Source organism: Stegastes partitus, unplaced genomic scaffold, assembly GCF_000690725.1.
Source record: "Stegastes partitus isolate 25-593 unplaced genomic scaffold, Stegastes_partitus-1.0.2 Scaffold1041, whole genome shotgun sequence".
NCBI classification, from domain to species: domain Eukaryota; kingdom Metazoa; phylum Chordata; class Actinopteri; family Pomacentridae; genus Stegastes; species Stegastes partitus.
In genome coordinates, this window is record NW_007578772.1 from 103,496 (window position 1) to 125,120 (window position 21,625).

At 43.1% G+C, this 21,625-nt stretch overlaps 1 protein-coding gene across 1 annotated transcript in view; it reads right to left on the minus strand.

Annotated features, from left to right (window-relative positions):
* Positions 1 to 4,550: 4,550 nt before the first annotated feature.
* The window catches only part of hdac5 (histone deacetylase 5), a 38,184-nt gene continuing 21,109 nt past the window's right edge, over positions 4,551 to 21,625 (minus strand). Inside the window, exons 15-28 of the mRNA XM_008295374.1 lie at positions 17,798 to 17,909; positions 16,170 to 16,303; positions 15,795 to 15,915; positions 13,263 to 13,312; positions 13,067 to 13,174; positions 12,923 to 12,978; positions 12,732 to 12,819; positions 10,020 to 10,139; positions 8,752 to 8,849; positions 7,946 to 8,064; positions 7,701 to 7,834; positions 7,226 to 7,307; positions 6,959 to 7,139; positions 4,551 to 6,193 (exon numbers count right to left, since the gene is read on the minus strand). Coding sequence (XP_008293596.1) covers positions 6,154 to 6,193; positions 6,959 to 7,139; positions 7,226 to 7,307; positions 7,701 to 7,834; positions 7,946 to 8,064; positions 8,752 to 8,849; positions 10,020 to 10,139; positions 12,732 to 12,819; positions 12,923 to 12,978; positions 13,067 to 13,174; positions 13,263 to 13,312; positions 15,795 to 15,915; positions 16,170 to 16,303; positions 17,798 to 17,909 — 1,443 coding nt within the window. The 3' untranslated portion in view covers positions 4,551 to 6,153. The remainder of the gene's footprint in view (positions 6,194 to 6,958; positions 7,140 to 7,225; positions 7,308 to 7,700; positions 7,835 to 7,945; positions 8,065 to 8,751; positions 8,850 to 10,019; positions 10,140 to 12,731; positions 12,820 to 12,922; positions 12,979 to 13,066; positions 13,175 to 13,262; positions 13,313 to 15,794; positions 15,916 to 16,169; positions 16,304 to 17,797; positions 17,910 to 21,625) is intronic.

A 21,625-nucleotide genomic window follows, 5' to 3' on the forward strand; every position in this document is an offset into this window, starting at 1 on the left:
AAAAAAAGAAAAAAAAAAGGGACAAGTATCATCATTAATAATAGTCACAGTAATAGATTGCTCGAATAGCGTGTATTGCACATGTGTACACATATATGCACTTTATATACATGTGAGTCAGCAAGAACTAGACATATGTCGTATCGTCGCAACAGGAAAGAATCTGGAGAGAAAGGACAGCACAGACAGAGAAGAGTCAGGAATGTGCTTGTGATCAGTTCCAACAAAAATGGCGTCTTTTTTTTGTTTTTGTTTTTTTTTTCTCGAAAAGAAAAAAAAAAATCAGTCACGAGGCCGGACGAGCGAAAGGTAACAGAGAGAACGTCTCCCCTCGAAAACAGAAGGAGGTAAGAGAGAGAGAGAGAGAGAGAGAGAAGGTGACACCGATACTGAACCTCCCCCGTCTCACCCAAGAGTCCAAATGTACTCCCATCCCCTCCCTCCCCCCCAAAACATCGCGTCATAGCAAGACACTACATGTACACCACAGTATCAAACATATCAAGAAATATACAGTATTAACTCATGTAGCAAAATAGTCCAAGTGTGTGTGTGTGTGTGTGTGTGTGTGTGAGAACGTGTGCGTTTCACCTCAGTGTGTTTGTAGCGACGGTAAAGCTGTTGGTGTGGCCTCCGCGACCCGTGGAGGAGCCCTGACGGCACAAACCTGCGCCGTTTAAAAAAAAAAAAGTCGAAAACAGCCCCTTGTAAAGCTTCAGTCTGTGCTTTTTATGTACAGCTCGGAGCCAAACGGCAACCAGCCACGACTCAAGAGGTCAGTTCTGCTGTTGGAGTTAGTTTTTTTTGTAGTTTTGGCTGTCACATCTATCAGCGAGGGTACAGGCGGGAATCGCTAAATGAATGGAGGAAGCAAAAGGCTGGGGTCCACAGCAGAGGGGCACAGTGATCGTAGCTGTTCAGAACCGCCACGTTTTTTTAAAAAGAGGGTCATGGAGAAGGGCGGCGCTTGATTATTCGTCCAAACGGGGATCAACCACCTGCTTTTGTACTTGATGGCAGATATGTGAAGTCGGGGTATCGGACAAGTACCCAGCCTCGCTCAAGAGGTCACGAAGCAAGACGACGGGCGAGTTTTTTGTCCTAACTTTTCTCTCATCTCGTCATATTTTTATGGTCATAGACTGGATTGTTTCAATCAAACTAATCTGTTTTTAGTAACTCCATCTAGGGGTTGTGCAAATTTTTAAACAGACTTTACAGGAAATAAAAGATCTTGCACAACTATCCGGTTAAAAAAAGCAAACGGAATCCTTCGCTAGGCGTAAGCTGAGTGCATCACATGTCGACCGAATAGAACTTTATCGATTCCTTTGGAGGAAACCTCAGGGAATAACCTAAAACTACCTCGGGTCATCGGGGAAAAGCTCAGAACAAGAAGATGCTCTTAAGAGTTAAAGAGTTGGTCAAACATTTGGGTGGAGTTAAACCGCTGCAGAAGACGTCGGCATGATTTAAATCTGAGAAATGTTCGTCTCCTCAACAGTCCACCCCACATTTGTTTTGTTCATCTTTTCAGTCATTAAGTCACAGATGTTGCTTAAATTGGTGTCAATATTTTTTCTACATGTACTTCGGCTTCCTCTCATTTCCAGCACTGTGGTTTCAGTGCAGAAAACAGGTGGATGGAAAGTGGATGCTGCTTCTCTTCGAGCCACAAATAGTTCGAGAACCACTCGGCTAAATAATTCAACCGGGAGGATGAATCAACAGGTCGGGCAGGAAGTGAGCGACTGTTATTTATTTCAGAGGATGCTAAAAATTCATTTCGAGTTCTTAGGTGTGGAAGCACATCGCATTCACAAAAAAAGGTTCTGGAATAATGCCTCGTAACTACAAGATCTGGATCTGGCAAATACAAGGAATGGCTGCCATAGTTTCAATGAGTTAGAATGTGAGTATAAGCGTTTTGTTGCTTTGCTGTTTTAGTAATCGTCACATTAAAAGTCTTCCTCACAGTTATGAGATAAGGTTCTACTTTTCCTCCTTCGTGAATGCGATCTGATTCCTTACTCAAGCTCACAAATCTCTCCTTTTAACCCGCACAGTTCTGACTACTCACAATAAGGACGGCAAAAACCTACAAAACAAGTTTTCACGAAAAACAATGTTTAAGATTTTAAGTCGCAGTTCCCCTAATGACCACAAGGTGGTGCCCATGTGACTCAAATAAGATCCCTCAACAAACACTACTTGTTGGGGGTCATTTCTTTTAAACATTAAGGCTTTTTTTTTTTTTGCAGCTGAACTGACAGCTCCTGGTAGTTGGTGGCTGCTCGTCCCACCACCGGTTCCCTCCCTTTGTGCTTGCGTGAACTCCAGTCGAGCTCAGATTCAACACCATCCGGCGCTCTCGTGTTCGATGGGCTGTTTTTTGTTTTTTTTCGTCTCGACCCGTCCTGGCTCCACCCCCAAAAACGCACGGCGCTGCTATTACTGACTGCAGGTTCAATGAACAAAATGGCTTTTAGTGTTTACATTAGTACAAAAAAGAACCTCCCGGAGACACGGGTCAATAAATCAATCAATGCGTTCTGTCCGTTCCACCTGGTACACGCAAAACAGCCGCAAAAAAAAGGCAGAGGGAGCTCCGCGGATGATGCAAGCTGTGATGCTGCGTTACCGTGGCAACGCTGAAGCTGGACGTTGCGGTCCCCCCTCCCCGGCTCTGCTGCAGTCCTACCGCTGTGGTATTGCTTTGAACAGATGAGACCCAGAGGTAGCAGCGTCGGCTACAACACCGCAAAGGGTCCTGGGAAACGGAGTTTAGTGAGGTTGAAGATTGCTTCCGGGTAGAGTTGGCTTCGTGACGCCGCTCAGTGGGGTTTGTGAGTCGAGTTGGGGGAAAACGGGGCGGCCCAGGTCTGACGTCTGTGTCCACCGGGGGGCGTCGTAGGCAACGCCTCACAGTAGCTAGCATGTCTGAGGTTTCCAACAGCGAAGGAGATGCGTGTGGAGTTTGTTTTGCGAGTTTTGAACAAATCTTCTTTGTCGTAAAGTTTCAGTTGGCTGCAGTGGTTTGTAACATTTCTTACAGGAGTCCTTTTAAAGCCTTAAAGCAATAGTACACGGTACCATTTTCACTTTGTAACTCACTCTGTAATAGATCTGGAACAACTGAGCTGTCGGTTTCTTGGAGCACACACGTAAAGCTGAAGTCTGTTAACTTCTGGCTAAAACCGATTCGACTGCTGATCTGTGAGCGTCATTTCATGCATCAAAACAATTTCACAGCTCATTAGCGCTGATCCAGGAAGAGCGCACGATACAGTCAGTCACTGAATGGATACCGGGTTTTGCTGATTTGACCGTCTCCGTGTCCCTGCACACCTCTGTACCAGCAGCTAACGGTTTCAATAAGAGCAACCTGGAAGTTTTATTGCACGGTCTGGTCGTGTGGTAGTTAACGATGCTTGGGATGTTATTCATGTCATATTGCTGACCCTGTGTGTTATTTTAAGCTACAACCGTCTCAGTTTAGCAGAGTCCTGGCCTTGCACCAGGTGGATAGCAGCAGCAGCAGCAGCAGCAGCGTGTGGTGGTAAGATCAGAGGTAGCTGGGAGCCACGGTGCACCCCGCTGCAGCCTGTTCAGAGTAATAGCAATAATCATTTATACCTGAAAGCACCTTTACTGCTCTCGTAGTGTCACGTTTGGCTGCAAGGAACAACTCTTTTCAGCTAAAAAGAAATCCTCTAAAATCCCACGTTATGCTACCAGCTTAGCACCAAACGTCAGATAAATAGAAGTGGAAAACAACCGCGGAGCGTTTAGCAGCTCAGGAGACAAATAGTCGTTAGTAAAGGCCAAAAAAAAAAAGGACCAACAGAGGAGTGAATTCAACAAACACACTTCCTCAGATTAATGCTGCTTTATGCCTGCTGGATGTACAAGCGGGCAAGTGTCCACCATGTAAACGATAGAGGGTGAAAATGTATTTACAGGTGTTCTGCTGCCCCCAAGTGTAAAAAAGATGCTATTGTGGGATAGATGTGATAGATGCAAACATAACGGCAGGTGCACAGTGACAGAAAGACCCGAACAAGAAAGGTCTCCTTCATTAAAGTCAAGTGACCTTCCTCGGTTCGGTGAGATCACACGTTTCCTCATCACAGGGACTCTCGCCGTCTTTCTCTCGGCTAATTGCGTGATCCACTCAGTGACCCTCGTACGTCGTTCGCTGTTGCTGGATCGGAGCTAATGAGCCTCTCAGGGACTAAGATGTTTTGAGTTACAGGAGCTGATTAGTCAGGACTTTGATATGTAGCACGTCGATCAGAGCTAACGATATCATCAAAGAGCGAGCTAGCTCCCTGTTGGACTACAACAAAAAATCATCACTGGACCGGCCCGTTTACCCACTCGTGACCTTTTGACCTTAACATCCTCTTCCTGTAGTTGCTGCTGTTCACCTGAGGAGGGCAGCACTGGTCCTGCCAGAGGAACAAGAGCCCCTCCAAAAACAACAACAACAACATCCAGTCATCCTCAGCATCTGTAACTGTAAACAAACAAACAAACGAACAAACAAACAGGTTGCGGTCTGAAGGGATCAGACCCTGTGCTTACTTCCTGTCAAACAGCCAAATCGTTAAAACATCAAATCTTCAAATAGAATATATTCATAAATCCAATCTGATTGGATAAAACACTATATATGATTTTTGCTTTTTATACAAAATGAGAAAGTAGTATTTTGTGTTGTTGTTGTTTTTTTTTTTTATACATATATGTATATACAGATATAGAAAAGTGACCGCACTGAGTCTGCTGTGACGTAACCGTGGGCAACAGGACAGAAGACAGTATTTACACTGAACAGAAAATTTAACAATTTAAAAAAAATAGATATTAAAAAAAAGAAGGGAAAAGAGGGATGTGGTGGTCGTTGTGGTGTTTTAAAAAAAACATGCCGCAATCCCACGATCTCGCTTTAGAGACAAAAAAAAGGTGAGGGAGGGGCTCAGGTCACATGACTGAAAGAGGGAGCGAGGACGTCTGAAGTGGGGCAGTTCCATGAGTTACCTGTTTAAAAACCATGAATACTGCTAAAGCTGACCTAATCCTGAGACGCTTTTACCACATTCCATAAAAGTCTGAATGTTTTTTTTTTATTGTTACTGCTAATATTCAACGACCATTTTCACTGGAGCTGTGAAGTGCGGCTTAAGAGGCTTTTTTTTTTTTTTTTTTGTCCGTCTGTCGGTAATATCCGGCGTTAAAATTGTCAGATTTGACAGCGAATGCAATTATTAGCAGTTAGTCAGCAGAGTACGTGTTTATATTAACTCTCGTCATTTATCTCCCTCCGTCTCTCGGGGTTTTGCTAAAGTAGTGAGGATTAGGGTCAAACTAAGGCATCAAGATGTAGAAACGAAAATGAACTGACCAACTGGAACAACAGCAGTGTGTGTGTGTGTGTGTGTGTCTGCACATCAGTGTGTTTCTTCAGTCCTTGATTGGCTGGTTGGTTTGCTGAGGTGCTGCGGTGGTGGTTTGTGGTTTTTTTTTTTTTGACCAGACAGTTTTTTTGTTTTTGTTTTTGTGGACAGAAAAAAAGGCACCTAGTTCCTCCTCCTCCTCTGCTCATTTAGAAACTCCTCCAGCGCCAGGCGACCGGCATGTCTTTTCCGACGCAACAGACGAGACACCCAAGAAGACAAGTCGTCCGCTCGGTGTCCGACGAGATTCGAGTTCCCCAGTTTAACCGTCCCCTCGGCGGAAACAGAGGAGAAGGGACGAAATAAAAAGAATGATCTGGAGGGTGGAAGAGTAAAATTCAGTGGTGCTGTGTACAGGTGGTGAAGTATACAAGGGTACAAGACGCGTATCCTTCCCGACGCTCCCCTCCTCTGGTCGCCGCAGAGATGCCAACAAGTCGTCTGCTCCTCCTCGGGCGGGCGAACCAGCAGGAAAGAGATGCGTCCGTGTGTTTCACAGGCCCCGCCTCCTCTGCCTCCGTTAAGTTCTCCTCAGCCAATGGGAGTCCCTCCACAACGGCACAATTCTACTCTGTGTGTGTGTGTGTGCGCACCCACGCACACTCCGCGGACGAAGAGGAAAAGGTGAGAGGAAGAGGAGGTGCTAGAAGGAGGTGAATGTGGAGTTTTCGTGTGCTTCTCGGTTAAGCTCCTCCTACAAGACGGGCTCTTCTTCCATTGGCTCCTCTGTTGACCTGCGGAGAGTTTAAAAACAAATGAGCGACTCGTGTCAAAATATTCGCAAAGAACTGACATGTAAGTCTTTATAGGATATTATTTCATACCGTACACCTAATGAGAAACAATGTGGTGAGAATGGAGATCCACAAGCGTTCAAATATACAGTTACTCAACTCAGTACGCTCAGAGGGTTAGCTGCTACAGAGCTGGTGTGACAAGCAGCTAGCGGCTAACACTGGCTAATGGTAGCTGTGTTTTGTTAATAATATTTTATGATGTATTCAGTTAGTTTGCTGAACTTTTTTCACTGTACCCCAACTATTGGGGACCATAACTGGCGAACTCAGAATCATGCTTTATTAAAGTCTGGAAAGTAGCAACTGAGACCATGAACTCATGAGGAAAATGTTTACTTGGCTAACTTATAAATGGAGAAGTGGGGTCATTTGCTCATAGACCTTTGTACAGTCGTATTTCTTTTCCCAAACCAGAGGAATCACCTCCTGCTGGCCATTAGAAAGATGCAGGTTAAAGGCTCCTCCACTTTGGCTCCACGTTGCAGATGCAAAGGCTACATCTGTCTTTTACAAACAGCCTGCAGCTGATTTAATTTTTTATAAAGGCAGTATTTTTTGCTATTTAATTCATGGTTCAACCATTGACATCAGCACTTTAAATGCTGTTTGTGTGCGAACCACCACATGCACAGGCTCGCATCACACTGCTCTCCTCTGTATGTTCTCCTGGTGCTTTGCCTCCTACAACAGGGTGCCGCTGACCTGCTGGTTTCCGTGTTGTCAGGAACGGAGCCTGGCTGCTCCACGTCGACACTCAGTGAGGCCATAGCGCTGACCGTTTCTGCCTCGTCCTTCTCCGATTGGCCCTGAGCCCCCAGGGGGCCGTCCAATAGCGAGTGGCCGCTGGTCTGAGACAAACTCTGGAGACAAGACCAGTGTTTACCTGAAGGGACAGAAAGAGACATACGTTGAAGAAGACGGCATGAGACAGGGTCATCGCTGTATGGATTCACTGTTTGAGCTTCTTACTCTGGATCTCTATTACTCTCTCCAGCGAGGCGCAGGCTTTTGGACATGGCTGCTCCTGAGGCCACTGAAACACAGAGTCGCACTGAGAGACACAGAGAGAGAGAGAGAAAGTGTTAATGGATGTAATAAGAGTCTGTACTACTTGAGCGAACACAATGCTCATCACTGAGGATTATAATACCAACGACAGAAAGCTTCTTTAACTCTTGTGAAAAAAAACGATTTATTCGCTTTCTTGGTGGGGATTTAGTGGATGGAGTAAGGACGTGGGTAGTCTAGTTTAGCATAAAGGCTAACAGAAAGGAGAAGCAGCTCGACTGGCTGTGTCTAAAGCAAAAAAGCTTTTAATCTTATTTGTTTAGGTTGTAAGTCAATGAGAGACTCTTTCGACGGTGGGCGACACCTCCAGATTGAGAAAGTCTCAGGTTAAGATGAAAATTTTATTTAACATTGTTAAAAGCTCTCCGTCTCTCACCGGGTCTCCCAGGAGCGCAGCGACGCAGGCCTCCGATGCGTCACAGATAGCTGTGAGGTCGTGACCGCCCTCCAGCGCCATAACAACCCGCCCACCCGCCAGACCCATCAGCAGCTGCGTTAGTTGACCGAAACCTGCCAACACACATCCATCACCGTTAAAAAAAAAAACAACAAAAAACACCACGTTTATAAGCCATCACGTCATAGGGGTATGGTCGCCACGGCAACCAGCACCGTACTCACATTTGGCGGACACGTTGTAGCCTCCCAGAGGAGACTGATGACCCTCCACTGCGTCAAAGCCAGCCGACACCAGCACCACGTCTGGACTGAACTGCTGGGCGATGGGCATCACCACACTCCTGCACACACACAGAACGGACATTTCAAAGCGTGATGGTTCCTGAAGGAATGTTTCTGCTTCACTACATCTGTAAAAGTTTGACTTCTACTGCTGGAGACTTTTAACAAGGATATGAACGAAAAATTAGCAACTGAGAGCGGAGCAATTTAGTCGTCTCTCGTGAAGCAGAGTCACACTACTGATGAATATTTGACGACTAAAATGTTTTCTTAAAGCTGAAACATCTCACATCGAGGTGTTTTAATACTAACAGGGCTGTTTTTCTGACTCAGGATGTGTGTTTTTGGGTGACTTCACACAACAGTAAGCACGATCGGTCCATGTACAGTGAAGGTAATGAGTCTATGTTACCTTATTGGACAAAAATCTACACATTTTCCTTTTAATTCAGACCATTTGACAAACAAAAATGTCTCTAATCAAAACCTGTAAACAAAACTGGTTAGACATTTGAATGTTGTATGCTCGGTTCTAATCACATTGGTGCGTATCACTTTGATTTAATGCTGACTAAAACCTCTTTTTTGGGTGCAAAATGCAGAAAAAAACCCTCTTTAAGTTGCACAGCCATTAGCAAACTAGTGTTCACTTTTTCATTGACTCTGGATACATTAATGACACTAAAAAGTAGATTTATAACGTGTAAATCTCAAAACTACTACGAATAAATAAAGGTGATGTTTACCTGAAGGCAGTCAGGTACTCCACATCACCCATAGGGGGCTCCACTCCTCCAGTCCACGCTATGTTCACATTAAAACCGACACCAGCTCCTGATCCCACCTGCAGAAAACAAAAGAGAAGTGAAAAATTAGTATGTTTATTTAATAATTCTTGCTGATATCAAGACAGCAACTGCTGGTCAAAGTCACTGATGTTCTGCTTGACTGGTAGAAGATATTTTCCTTCTCTTTTTGATTAAAGCTGAAGGATGTGAAGCTACAACACAGAATCCAGATCATTTCAAATGGCCAAGGGCTGGGCTGCAAAATCAGCCTTTTCAAAACATTTGATTCCATTTTTTTTGTCAGACTTTTCTGTTGTTTTAACATCCAATCAGAGCATTTCGTTGTTTTTGACTGGACAGACACAGAAAAAATAGAAACATCTCATTTCTAATAAAGACACAGTAGTGGTGGCATCAGAAACAGAATTGTTGCTTCCATCAAAATGCTTCCTGCATGTTCAGACATTCATGTCATGCTACAATAAAACCTTCTCAACTAGTTCTGCATCCTCACCTCTACATTGTTCACAAATTTATGCCCCGCAGTTAGTGCAGAAAATGTTTGTTCTAAACCATCACAGAGAGACATTGCTGCATTGTGGAGGCATTCTGGCCAGTCATCACAATGAGCTGCTTGAGGGTTCAGACTTTTGATTCGGGCTTCTCAAAGACTGCATCCACACTGAACATACATACATACACTAAAAAACATTTTCTGTGATCTATAACTTGTTGGTGACGTCGGAGTTTATTCACAACAAACCTGCCCCCAGATGAATGTGGTTTGAATGCGGTTTATTTCCCATTTGTTGACACTGCGGTCATGGTGATGGTAAATGCTGGAAAGATTGTTGTGTGTTGTTGCGGATGATGTTCACTCATTAACGTTACACCAGAGAATTAACAGCTTCTAAACTGCAAAGCGTGCATTGTTATCTCCGGTACACAGTTTTCACAACAAGAGCAAAAGAATACGTCCATGTCAGATGTAAGTGGCTTTTTGAGGGAGATTATTGGTGTAATCAGAAATTCTGGGGTCACACTGATGATGTGACAGATTGCAGGAAAACTGTCGAATGTTCTCCTGAATGTTTGTTGCTTTTTACTTCAATAAAAACCAGATGCACACCCATGAATTTTGACTTTTCAAGCTGGTAAAGGTGTGCATTATGTAAACCGGTGTCCTCACAGCTACAGAAAACACAACGCGTGGTGCTTTGAAGTACCTCCTCAGGAGCTCCGCTGCCAGGAAAGAAATTTCCATCGTCGTAGCGATGGAGGGAGATGTAGAGGACGTTGGGGTCGCTGTAGAAGGCCTGCTGGGTGCCGTTGCCATGGTGAATGTCCTGCAGTGACGGGTCACAGTGGCATCAGAAAGAAGGTCAGTTATGATGATGCAGACACAATGAACACACGGTCATCATTTTATCCAGATTAGATTCGTCAACAGCACAAGAGCAAAAATAGGAAACAAGGGACTATAATTACAGTTTAGTTGCCCCATAATGAAGCAAATACTTTACCTATTAGTTGGATATTTACCTCAAGTGTTTTCCAACAGCAGAAAATAAATATACCGTAATTTTCGGACTATTGAGTGCACCTGAATATAAGCCACGAATTTTAAAAAGAAAACACATTTTGTACATATACAGGCCACACTTGTCTGTAGACGCGGGTGTCCACGTTGTAACATGAGATAGTTACACAGAAAGATTTTTTTAATTTTTATTTAAATATGTACCGGTAACATACACAAATACATAAACGCTCTTATCCGAACAGTGCCTGTAACACGGCTGGTTAAAGTCACTGATCGCTATCGGAATTAAACAGCCTCACTTCATCACACACTTCCTCCGTCTCTCTTTCGTCGTCGCTCTCAACGTCACTTTCGAGGCAAATTCGTAAAAATCCATAAATTAGCCGCATCATTGTTTAAGCCGCAGTGTTCAAAGCGTGTGAAAAAAGTAGCGGCTAATCGTCCAGAATTTACGGTCGTCTTCTTTAGATCCAAATGACTTAATGTAGTCAAGAAACCAGTAGCTGTGCTTCACTGTCTTCCTTCCACTATTGTTCCACCAGTGGGTCTGTCATCACATATGCCACGCAGCCAGACACAGAACTTTACTTTTTAGGAGTGCAAATATACCAAACTATTTATGAAATTATACTCAAAACATCCTGCCACTGTCACATTTATAGACAGAGCAGCTTTTAAAAAAAAATAAAAATAAAACCCCATCCTTTTCATGTTATGCTGTGTCAGCAGTTATGGAGCAACATTAGCACCAACTTCAGTGGTGTGAGTCTGAATGTCAGCCAGCTAGTTGCAAGCTGTGTCTGTCTGCTGTTGGGTGCTGAGCAGGTAGAGTTCTGTGTCTTTTTAGAGCTGCCATGTGGTCACAAATAACACTGAACCAAAACAGTGAAGTGAAACTCTCTGTAATATTTAGCCGAAAGCTTCTCTGTCAGTGCATCATAACCACCTTTTCCATCTTCAAAATCATCCTTAGAGCTGCTTTAAACGTACTTAAAGGGGCGCCGAAAGGAAACTAGGATCATAGGAGACCCTACAGTAACTGGTTCGCCAGCATGAGTGTTTTGTTTTTTTTTTACGGCAGGATAAAAGCTTTTATCAAACATCTCCGGTGATTAAACGTTCCCTGCGGAGTTTTTGACCACCATTAACGCCGCCTTCATGAGTGGGTCCCTGTTTTGTTTATTTCATAAACACACAAGAAGAGTGACGCAAAGCCCATTCCGGCTCATGATTTCACAGTATTCCAGTGATTAACAGCTGGCGTTGTGCTCAAAAACACACTAATGTGCCAGCGAAGACGAGGAGGAAGACTCAGAGCTGGTAAACACGGATGTGAGCAACGTAGGTTTTAAATTTAAAAGAAAAAAAAAAAACTTTGCTCATGCTTGAGGAGGAAGGAAATGCATCCACACGTTTGTTAGAATATATAGAATCATGGGAAACCTTCACAGAGCCTCTCTAAATCCAAGAGGTCTAACTTTAAGGGTAGATTATGAGCGCTTTGTGAGTCCGGCCAACTTTTTTTTTTTTTTGACCAGATGTTCAGCTGGGCCAAATGACCCTCCAGATGCTTTTTTGTAGAACACGCAACATAGAGGATGGAAGGAATCAGCTGGCCCGTGAAAAAAAACAATTAATGGCGCACGCTCAAGTTTATTTGTCTAAATCCTGTGACTTTTTAAATACTAACCGGGCACTCAAATGATAACGGAGGGCACTTGAGAGAAGGAGAAACATCCAGTTATGTCATGTTTGGAAAATGAATCAGATTTTAATGAAGTGGTTTCTGAGCAGAGGTAAACAAGAATCACCTGGTTGCAGCTCAGCAGTTTGTAGCTAGTTTTGGTGATCAATAAATGCGACGCCCTGCATGAACTCAGGTTGTGGCTTTGGCTGGAGAAGCTTTTATTCTTCACTGTGCTCATGCTGAATCTGGTGTGCAGCTTCTCCACCAAATCCTATTCTACGCTGGCTCGTACACTACGAGTATTTGGAAGGAAAACTACGCGCTGCAGTCAAATATCTGCTTTGGCAAACAAAAGGAATTTGATTAAGCTGCTGCAACTGAGGACAAATGTCTGACGGTGGGTGTGCCTGACTTCTGAGGAGGGGCTCTTTGCTCATAGCGGCAACACATCACTTTATTTGATTGGCCGCGACTAGATAAATTAAACTACAGGCAGTAAAGACCCACAGTTCTTCATAACAAGGCATGATGATACTCCGTTCAGAGTAAATGAGACCGCTGAAGAGTCCCCACAGCAATAAATCATTGAAAGACTTGGTCTTAATGTAGAGTAAATATGAAATATTACGACGAGCTAATAAACAGAAATGATTAAAGATAAAATGAATGTTCTCTGACGTCACTGAGGAATGTGTCAGCGCTACTCACCCAGTCGACAATGAGGATCTTGCCCACTCCGAGTTTCTGTTGCAGCAGCTTGGCAGTTATGGCGACTGAATTGAAGAAACAAAACCCCCTGTTCACACAGGACACGAAGAGACAAACAAAAAAGTCTTAGTCACAGCCCAGATGTCGTGAAATATCTGTTCATGAAAGAATAATCTGGTTCGTGTACTGACATGGCGGTGGATTCCTCAGCATGGTGGCCTGGCGGACGCACGACTGCGAAACCGTTCTGGCACGAAAACAGAGCGAAGGGCAGGTCAGGTGACGCGTGAAGTTTATTTTCAGAGCGAACTTGTGAGTATTTACGCGCGTGTTACCTTCAGCTCCCCTGCGGCCACTCTGAAGGCCAGCTCGATGACGGAGCCCACCGCCATGCGGACCGCCGCTGACGAGTGCATCTCGTTCCACACGGTGTCGCTGTCCACCTGCAGGGGGCAGCACAGAGCTCAGCCTACAACTCATAGACATACAGGCACAGTTGGACAGACGGGAAAGTAAAGGAGACAGTCTCACCCCTATTCCTCCGCAGGGAAGAACGGCGTACATCTTCTGACTGATTGGACCTGAAGAAACAGAGGAGAGGTTATAGAGCATGTCATGGAGCATTGTGATGCATTATAGAGAAGTTCCTACAGCCTAAAACAGCGGTTCCCAACCACCGGGCCACGGACCAGCACCGGGCTCCACAGAAAGAAAAAAACAAAACATATTATGGGTTTATTTTTTTTCTAGCGGAGTCTGCAGGGTGTTTTATTTTGAAAAATGACCGGCTCATCTTCCCGTCGCATCCGTCTGCGCTTGTTTCTCACACTTGACTGTTTTTATCCGTTAAACGAAGCCGTCAGTCTAACAGCTGCCCAAATTAATAAAAAAACAAACAGCTTCTTTGGAAAGTGGGAGACTCGATACTGAGACGAAAGAAAAAGCAAACACGTATTTAGCAAGTAATTTTATTCATTTATGAAACTTCTTAATAGAAAAAACTATTATTTTTTGTTACGTAAGCGATGAACGGTCCGTAGAAAATGTTCTTGCTTAAAACCGGTCCGTGGTGCAACAAAGGTTGGTGACCGCTGGCCTAAAGGTTTCTATTTGAAATGTATTACAGTTGTAAACATTGATATCGGTCTTGTTTGGTTGTTTGTTGTTGTAATAGGGGATAAGAAAACAATCAATACAAAAATGTCCGTGACTTCAAAACAACAAAAACACATTCACCAGGAAAAAACGGAAGAACTACGATAACGAACTTAAAACATTTCCTTCAACCAGATCACAGACTGTGACTCACTACCGAGCTATAGGGGAGCCACGGGGAGCGCGTCTCCTCTTAATAAGACACGAGCTCCCCCTGCAAAAGTCATTTGTGATATTTCACAAGATCAATCACGGATCATGGATAAAATGAGGCCGTTATTGATGTATGACTCATGCATGAGGGTGATTCATCACTAATTCATTTTAATAAAGATAGCAGCATGAATGCCGCTCCCTCCCTGACAATCAAAGCGTGATGCTGCAATAACAAAAACTTCACTCAGAGATCAGAAAAAACTTTTTTTGATGCCAACGCGCCATAAAACCAAACACAAGAAGAACAAACTTTCCCACCCTGCCCGTACGCCAAATCACCATTATTCATTCCTCTGCTTTGTAGTCAGAATACGTCAAGAGGAAAAACGAGGCAGCCTACTCATGAATTTTGGATTCACCAAAAAAATCCAAATCAAAGCCAATTGTCTTTGAAGAGCAACCAGAGCCGTGTTCTACCACAAACTGCACCGCTTGGACTGGCGATGAGTAAAAGCTAAATCAAGCGGCTGTTAGATGTGTGTATCTGTTGTTTCTGACCATGAAAAAGTGCAAAAAAAATAAAAAAAATAAAATAAAGCTCCCTTGAAACCTGTGGTGTAGTTCACTGGCTGCTCACAGGTCTGTAATCGAGTTGAAGTAAATGTTTCAAGAAGGTTTTTCTGTCGCCAGCACATCTTGGCAGACTGAACCTCTGCTTGGGACTCAACAGGCTTTTTTTTTTTTCTTCACAGCAGACGTGTGACAGCAGGAAAAGCACAGGTGTAAATAACAAGACGAATGTGGCTGAATTCCATTTAGTTCCCTCGGTTTCAGTCCCAGGGTCATGCTATGGTACATGCTCGCTTACTGTCACTGTCACTGTCTACTGGGATACTTGGAATAAACAGTGCAAAGTGCAACTCCAAGGTACTTTCACTGAAGTATTTCCATTTTACGCCACTTTTTGAATCATTAACTCCAACCATTTTGCCTTGAGAAGGTTTACGGAAAAGTTTTAACTGGAATTTCTGGTGGATTAATCGTAGCAACTGGACTTGCTTGAGTTCCTTGAAGACGTTTCACCTCTCGTCCAAGAGGCTTCATCAGTTCTGACTGACTAGTTGGGAGTTCCAGATACTGACGACTGAGAATCTTCATCGACACGTTTCAGATGTCTGTGAGCTCTCCACCAACGAAGCAGTTTCCCTCCTAAAAACTCAGATTTTATCCAAATATCTCTCCGAGTCCCAAAAAGGTCGAATTAGTCAGTGTTTCACAAATAGCACCAATTATAGGGCAGCCACAAAAGAGAAGAAACTAATTTGCTGAGCAGAATCTGATCGAGCTCTGATAACGATCTCGCAACCTCTAAAATCTATCTCGTGACGGGACTCGGCACCGAGTCGAAAGTGACTGAAGCAAACCTCTTAACTGTGTACAAAGCGGTTAAAACCAGCCATTTGTTTGCAGAATCACTACTTTCACTGCTGATACATCGAGTACAATTTGCGTGTATTTAAGTAAAGGATCTCAATACTTCAGGGTTTCATCAGCACCACTTTTCTTGTTCCTCTACAATTTCCTCCTCCCTCCACCGTTACCACAGCGCAGAGAACACTGCAGGACTTGGCCAGACTTCAGGTTCTGGAACTACTTTGTCTCTTCTTTAAACCCTTATCATGGACTTGCTTTAGTCCTGAACATGTGAGTGCAGACAAGAAGACAGACAGATAGATAAAGACAGGAGGGTACCCAGCAGCTTCTTGTGGTCCAGCTTGTGCCGATTGAGCGGACTGGTTCCATACAGCAGCGTGTGGAACTCTGAATGGACGGACTGGATCTCATCCAGAGACGCTTTACGCCCACGAATCCTCTGCTCACACACAGACAGAGAGGGAGGCTGAGTAAGGTCTGTGCACATTTTAAATTTGCACGTAAGAGAAAGAGAATATTACACATATTTGGCAATTGCTAGGATTAAAAAAAAAAACAACCATTGTAAAAAATCTTCTACGCAGCGTGTGCCGGGACAGCCTGCAGTGTGTTCCAACCGCCACACATTGTGGGTGTAGCTCTACTGTTTAGTACAAAGGTCATGTTTGGAAACTTAAGTGTGAGTGCGTGTACCTCGCAACGGCCCAGCAGGCCCGTCTCCTGCAGTCTGGACCAGATGCTCTGCACTCTCCCAGCATGCTCCGGGTGGATGTGAGCGTTGCCGCACACACACTGATGCTTCAACATCAGACTGTCGTACACCAGCCCTGAAGAGAGAGAGAGAGAAAAACCAGACGTGAACACCACACGCTGCACTCTCCAATAAGAGCCAATAATACTCCCGTAACAGCGCAGAGTGGTGGGTTGTACACATAAACACACGGAGGCTGGTTAAAAAGGAATACAATAAAACAACTAAGGAAAAAACTACACATTTAAAGGTTAAAATAATTTCCACAGCATCAAGGACGTCCGTGCAAAAGCAGCTGTAGTACCTAAAAAGAACCACAAGATGTCAGTATGAGCGAGGCATCAGAACACTTGTAGCAGATGTACATGTTTTTAGAGCAGTTATTAACTCACTGCTTTCTGATGGACAATAACACGTTAGAGTTTAGAGACACTGCATTAAAGCCATCTCACACCAACGTGCATTATGAGCTGTAGATGACACTCATTTTTAAAACTGCACATTAGTAACACAATTAAATGACACAAGATGATCCTATATTTATCCTGCAGTGGGGGAAATTTGCAGCAAAGAAGCATCTTGCACCAAAGTGCTTTCCGGTATGGAAATGAGATCGGTGTCGTGAATTTGCCTACTGACTTTAAATATTAAGATCAAGACCCTACAGTGTTGTTTATCATGTGAATTTGCATAACTAGTTTTAATATTATGGTTAAAAGTCCTCAAAAATAATGTAAAATACTAACACACATGACTAAATTAAATATTGTGGTGAAGACAAATGGACCTCACTAGCTTACATGTTGACGTTTGGAACAATGACGACAATTTAAATGGTTAAATGGTTACTTCAGAAGAAAATATATTCCTTTCACGAGGGGAGTAAACATGATTACTGGCCGTAATTCTTACTCTTATTATCAAATCCTGGCATACTCAAAGAGACAGTGAGAAAAAATATATAATATACTAATGTAAAGGACATGAAGGTCAGAAATGATGCAATGTGAGACTCCGATATCTTATTCTTGCATTTAAAATGTTAATTTAGTCATAATTACATGTCAACCAATAAATTCAGACGTGCACAAACGAATGCTGGCTTTCTCTCTTTCTGTCAACTATCAGCATCTTGTCTGAATAAACTTCATGAACCCAAGTGTGTGATCTTCACACTGTTGAGCAGAGAAGTCACAAGTTCCAGTGCTGCAGACTAATCTGAGCGTCCTATAATTTCACAGGCATAAACAGACTTTATAACAGCGATTGTTTGGATCACAGGGATTTAGGAAGCCTCACACTGAACGTGTGTGTATTCACCCCCTTTGATCAGACATCAAACATATTTTAAAAACAGAAAAGTGGCTACAACAGACAAGACACTACTTAAGAATTTATGGCATTTCATTCAGTTCACTTGGTTAATGTGAACCGTCACCAAGAGAGTCAGCTCCTTGTTGCCAGGCAACAAGCATGCAGGCTTATAGTAGGCGGATTGACACTGTCAAACTCTTATCCAATCAGAAACCAGATGTGGACACACACAAAAAAACAGGATGCAAAAACTGACCGGTAGTGAAGAGGTGTTTGATGGGATTGACGGTGGCTGCAGGGGAGGACTGCGCTCTTCCCAGAGGTCTGTGGGGCAACGAGGACTGGAACACGCCCAGCTGCTGCAAGGCCTGATGGGACGGGGAGGCAGAGAGAAAGTTATGATTCATTGCAGAAGGATGAATCAGAGATCAGCTCATTCACTGCAGCGACGGAGGACGGTGTGTGTGCACGTATGTGTGTACGAAGCAGGACGGCATATTAAACACTCAAAGCCCTCCTGTCGCTGCTTCCTGCCATCGCGCGCGCACGCCGAAATTACTCGAATTCAAAGTGCACCATTCACAAAAAAAAATCTGCGCCGCGTGCCATGTTGGCTGATTTAACAGACTGAAACTGATAAAAACTGCTCCTACTACACGTTTTGTGAGGATGACAACGAACGCGGGCTCGTGTTTTGTTTTCATGACACATTGATTGTCCTGAAATTAAAACTGATCACCAACCCCCTCAGTGTGTGTGTGTGTGTTTGTGATATTAAGGTTCGTGTAAGCACTGCAGTCACACACACACACACACACACACACACACACACACACACACACACAGACACATTGTGTAGTGTCTATATATAGGGAGTGTTGCTGTGCTCCCTGCTGTGAACTGGGTGACTCATCATGTGTGGGTGGACACTGAAACACACACACACACTTGAAGATATACAGACATACAGGACACACACACACACACACACACAGCGGTGAGTCCAGTGGTTGAGTCACCAGCTGGTGATGTCACTGCAGCATCAACAATTGTGTGTGTGTGTGTGTGTGTGTCAGTCTTTCAGCTCAGGTTCGACTTGACACCCAGCGGTGACGGTTTGTCTTTCCTCCACGAGTCCAAACAGACAGTCTGCAACTGACATCATTTTTTTATACTTTTAACCAATATATTGATTATTTACACATTGATCAATTCATTGTTTAGTTTATAAAATTTCAGAAAATAATAAAAAATGCTTCCCAAATCCCAAGATGACGTCCTCAAATGTCTTGTTTTGTGCATAACCGAAATATATTCTGTCATAGAGGAAGGAAATATTCACATTTAAGTACGTGGTAATCTTGAAAATTTACTAAAACCAATTAACCGATTATGTAAATACTGGGTGATTAATCTAATGCTTGACATTTAATTGACTAATTGAATAATCGTTGCAGCTTTATTATTACAGTCAGAGCCATATAGAAGTGTCCTGAGCCAAAAAAACAACAAGCAGTCCTGCAACAGATGGTATGGCCCCCACAGAGCCATGATCTCAACATCATGTAGTCAGTCTGGGATTACAGCCTAAATCCACAGAAGATGCTTGTGTGCGATTGCACCTTCGGACGCATCCTCACGCTGATTATCAGCGCTTTCCGCAGCACTGTATATGCATCGCAGCGATGACGTGACGTTTTTATTAAAATCCCATCTTTTTCTTCTTTTGGTAAAATGTCAAACCTTTCTCCTGATGACTCATCCTCTCAAAAAGAGGCTGCTTCATCCTCAAACACATGCACCACCCACAGTGCACACGGGTTGGAGGTGTGTATTTGGGTATGATGAGGCAGGAGATAAAAAAAAAAAGGAGGAGAAGATCACTTCAAAAAGCATTTGAAGTGTGTAGGTTAAGGTTTTGGACGCCATGTGACCGCTCCCGCTGATGTTCGAGGGGGTTTAAAAACCTCAAGGAGCTCGGCAAAGGTTAAATGTTGCATCTAAACACACCGCAAAAGGGCCAAAGCCAGGAACCAGCTGACTGCCAACGTGCACAAACATCACACATATGCCATCTATTTACAATGCTCTGCTCACGAGACACCCGAGGCAAGCGTCACAAGACCGACTGAAGACACTTAAAGGGGACATCCACCTATTTTTGACATCAAACGTCTGGTCTTGTTGAGTGCTACCACACATGTAGAAAAAGATTGTACCGAGCTGCATGAAATATAATAAACGTCCTGAAGTGACGTGAGTCTGCGTCAACCAGAAATCTGAAGCCAGAAAGAGCTGGCAGCGTGGAGCCATGAAGAAGTGAGCTCATCAGACCTCAATAGACCTGCTTAAGACACATCTAGATCTCTATATAACTGGTCTGCAGTTCAGCTGCGTTGTGAGTAATACAGATGAAGTCCCTTTTTTAAAAATCTTTTGTTGCATGAAGTTTCGCTGACCAAACCAAACACATAAAGTTTTCCAGGGGGTCAGAGATTTGCTCCCCTACTGGTAGGTCAGTTATTCAAATGACAGAGTTAATGTGGAGTAAATCTGATTTCTCTCCTGTAAAGAAGAGCTCAATGAAATAACTTTAAGACGTCACTATTCAATCTTCCTGAACGCTGCTCGTCACTTTCTCTAAGTCAGTTATTTAAGAACACTGTGATGGAAAAATATGCTTTGTCACATTTCTTTGGTAAATTAAACGCATGTACTTTGGGTTTTTTTTCTTACAGAGAGCAGATAAGACGCGTTATGTAACGACACCACCAAAGCGTAATAACAGGAAAAAAAAAAAAAAGCCCGAGAGGAATACTCAAGAGTGATACGCAAATGCACTGCAGCTCAGAATTTCTATGTGTGAAAAACAGTTGTGCGAGGGCGAAAAAGCACCTAAAGCCTTCTCGGGTTTAGACTGAAGTAAGAGGCCGACCATTAGCCGGGGATGAGTCAGACGAGCTAACGCAGAGCAACCGCTGCAACAGAGCAAACACGGTGAGACAGAAAACAGCAGGAGGTCGGCCGATGATGCATTCGAGTGATTCATCCCTCTGTGGGATGATGCTGCGTAACCAACGTGTCCTGAGTTGAAGACTGACCTGTTTCCCAACCTTTTTTTTTTTTCTTTTCGCCTGACACACACCCCACGTCGCTATCAGATGAGCCGCTCCTTAATCGATTCCACCCATCGTGTTCCAAATGTGTTCTGTTACACTGATTCTGAAGTCAGTGTCGAGTAAAAAAAAGTCTTTTACTGTGTTTTTATTAAACAAGTTGAAATGTTTCGGTTGATTTTGTTTGCAGCTTGAACCAGAGCTCATTAGCTTCACTGCTTATCTTAATACTGAAACTATTATTACTTTTTTAGCTAATTATTGAAACTACTGATTAATAAGTTTTATCTTATTTATACTAATAACACCTTCAAATGTTTATTTATCATTTGTGGCTGATTATAACCGATGTCTATCTGTTACTTTAATTGTTTATTGCTTTGAGCTAATTATGTCAATATTTGGCTATTAGTTTTAGCTAATTACGTAACTTGCATATGTTGCTTTTAGCTAATTATTTCTAACGTTTATCTCTAATTCTAGCTAATTATACAAATCCTTTATCTATCATTTTTGCCCAATTATTTCTATTTATTGCTTTCATCATTTCAACTACTCATCTGTCACTTTTAGCTAATTGTTTCAGCCACTTATTAATTACTTTTACACCTTAACCATTTCAATGATTCATCCACTACTTTTAGGAAACTATATTAAGTTGCTTTGATGTGTCACAACTGACTTGTTTAGTCCATTACTACAATATTGTAACAGTGAAGTTTGTGCAGCTCAACATCCCACCAGTTTGTAATCGTATTCGCAAATATGTACAAAAATACATACATATTTAAAATCAAACCATATTTCTTCAAATTGAGCAAACACACAGCTGAATTTTTTGTTTGCTTGTTTGTTTAAAAAGTTTTACAAAGTTCAAGTAATGGCTTAGGTGTAAAGTATAAAGGCAAAATGTTCTACCTTTTGGTAATATATCACACTGCAGGAAGGATTTATAAAATGTTCTGTCA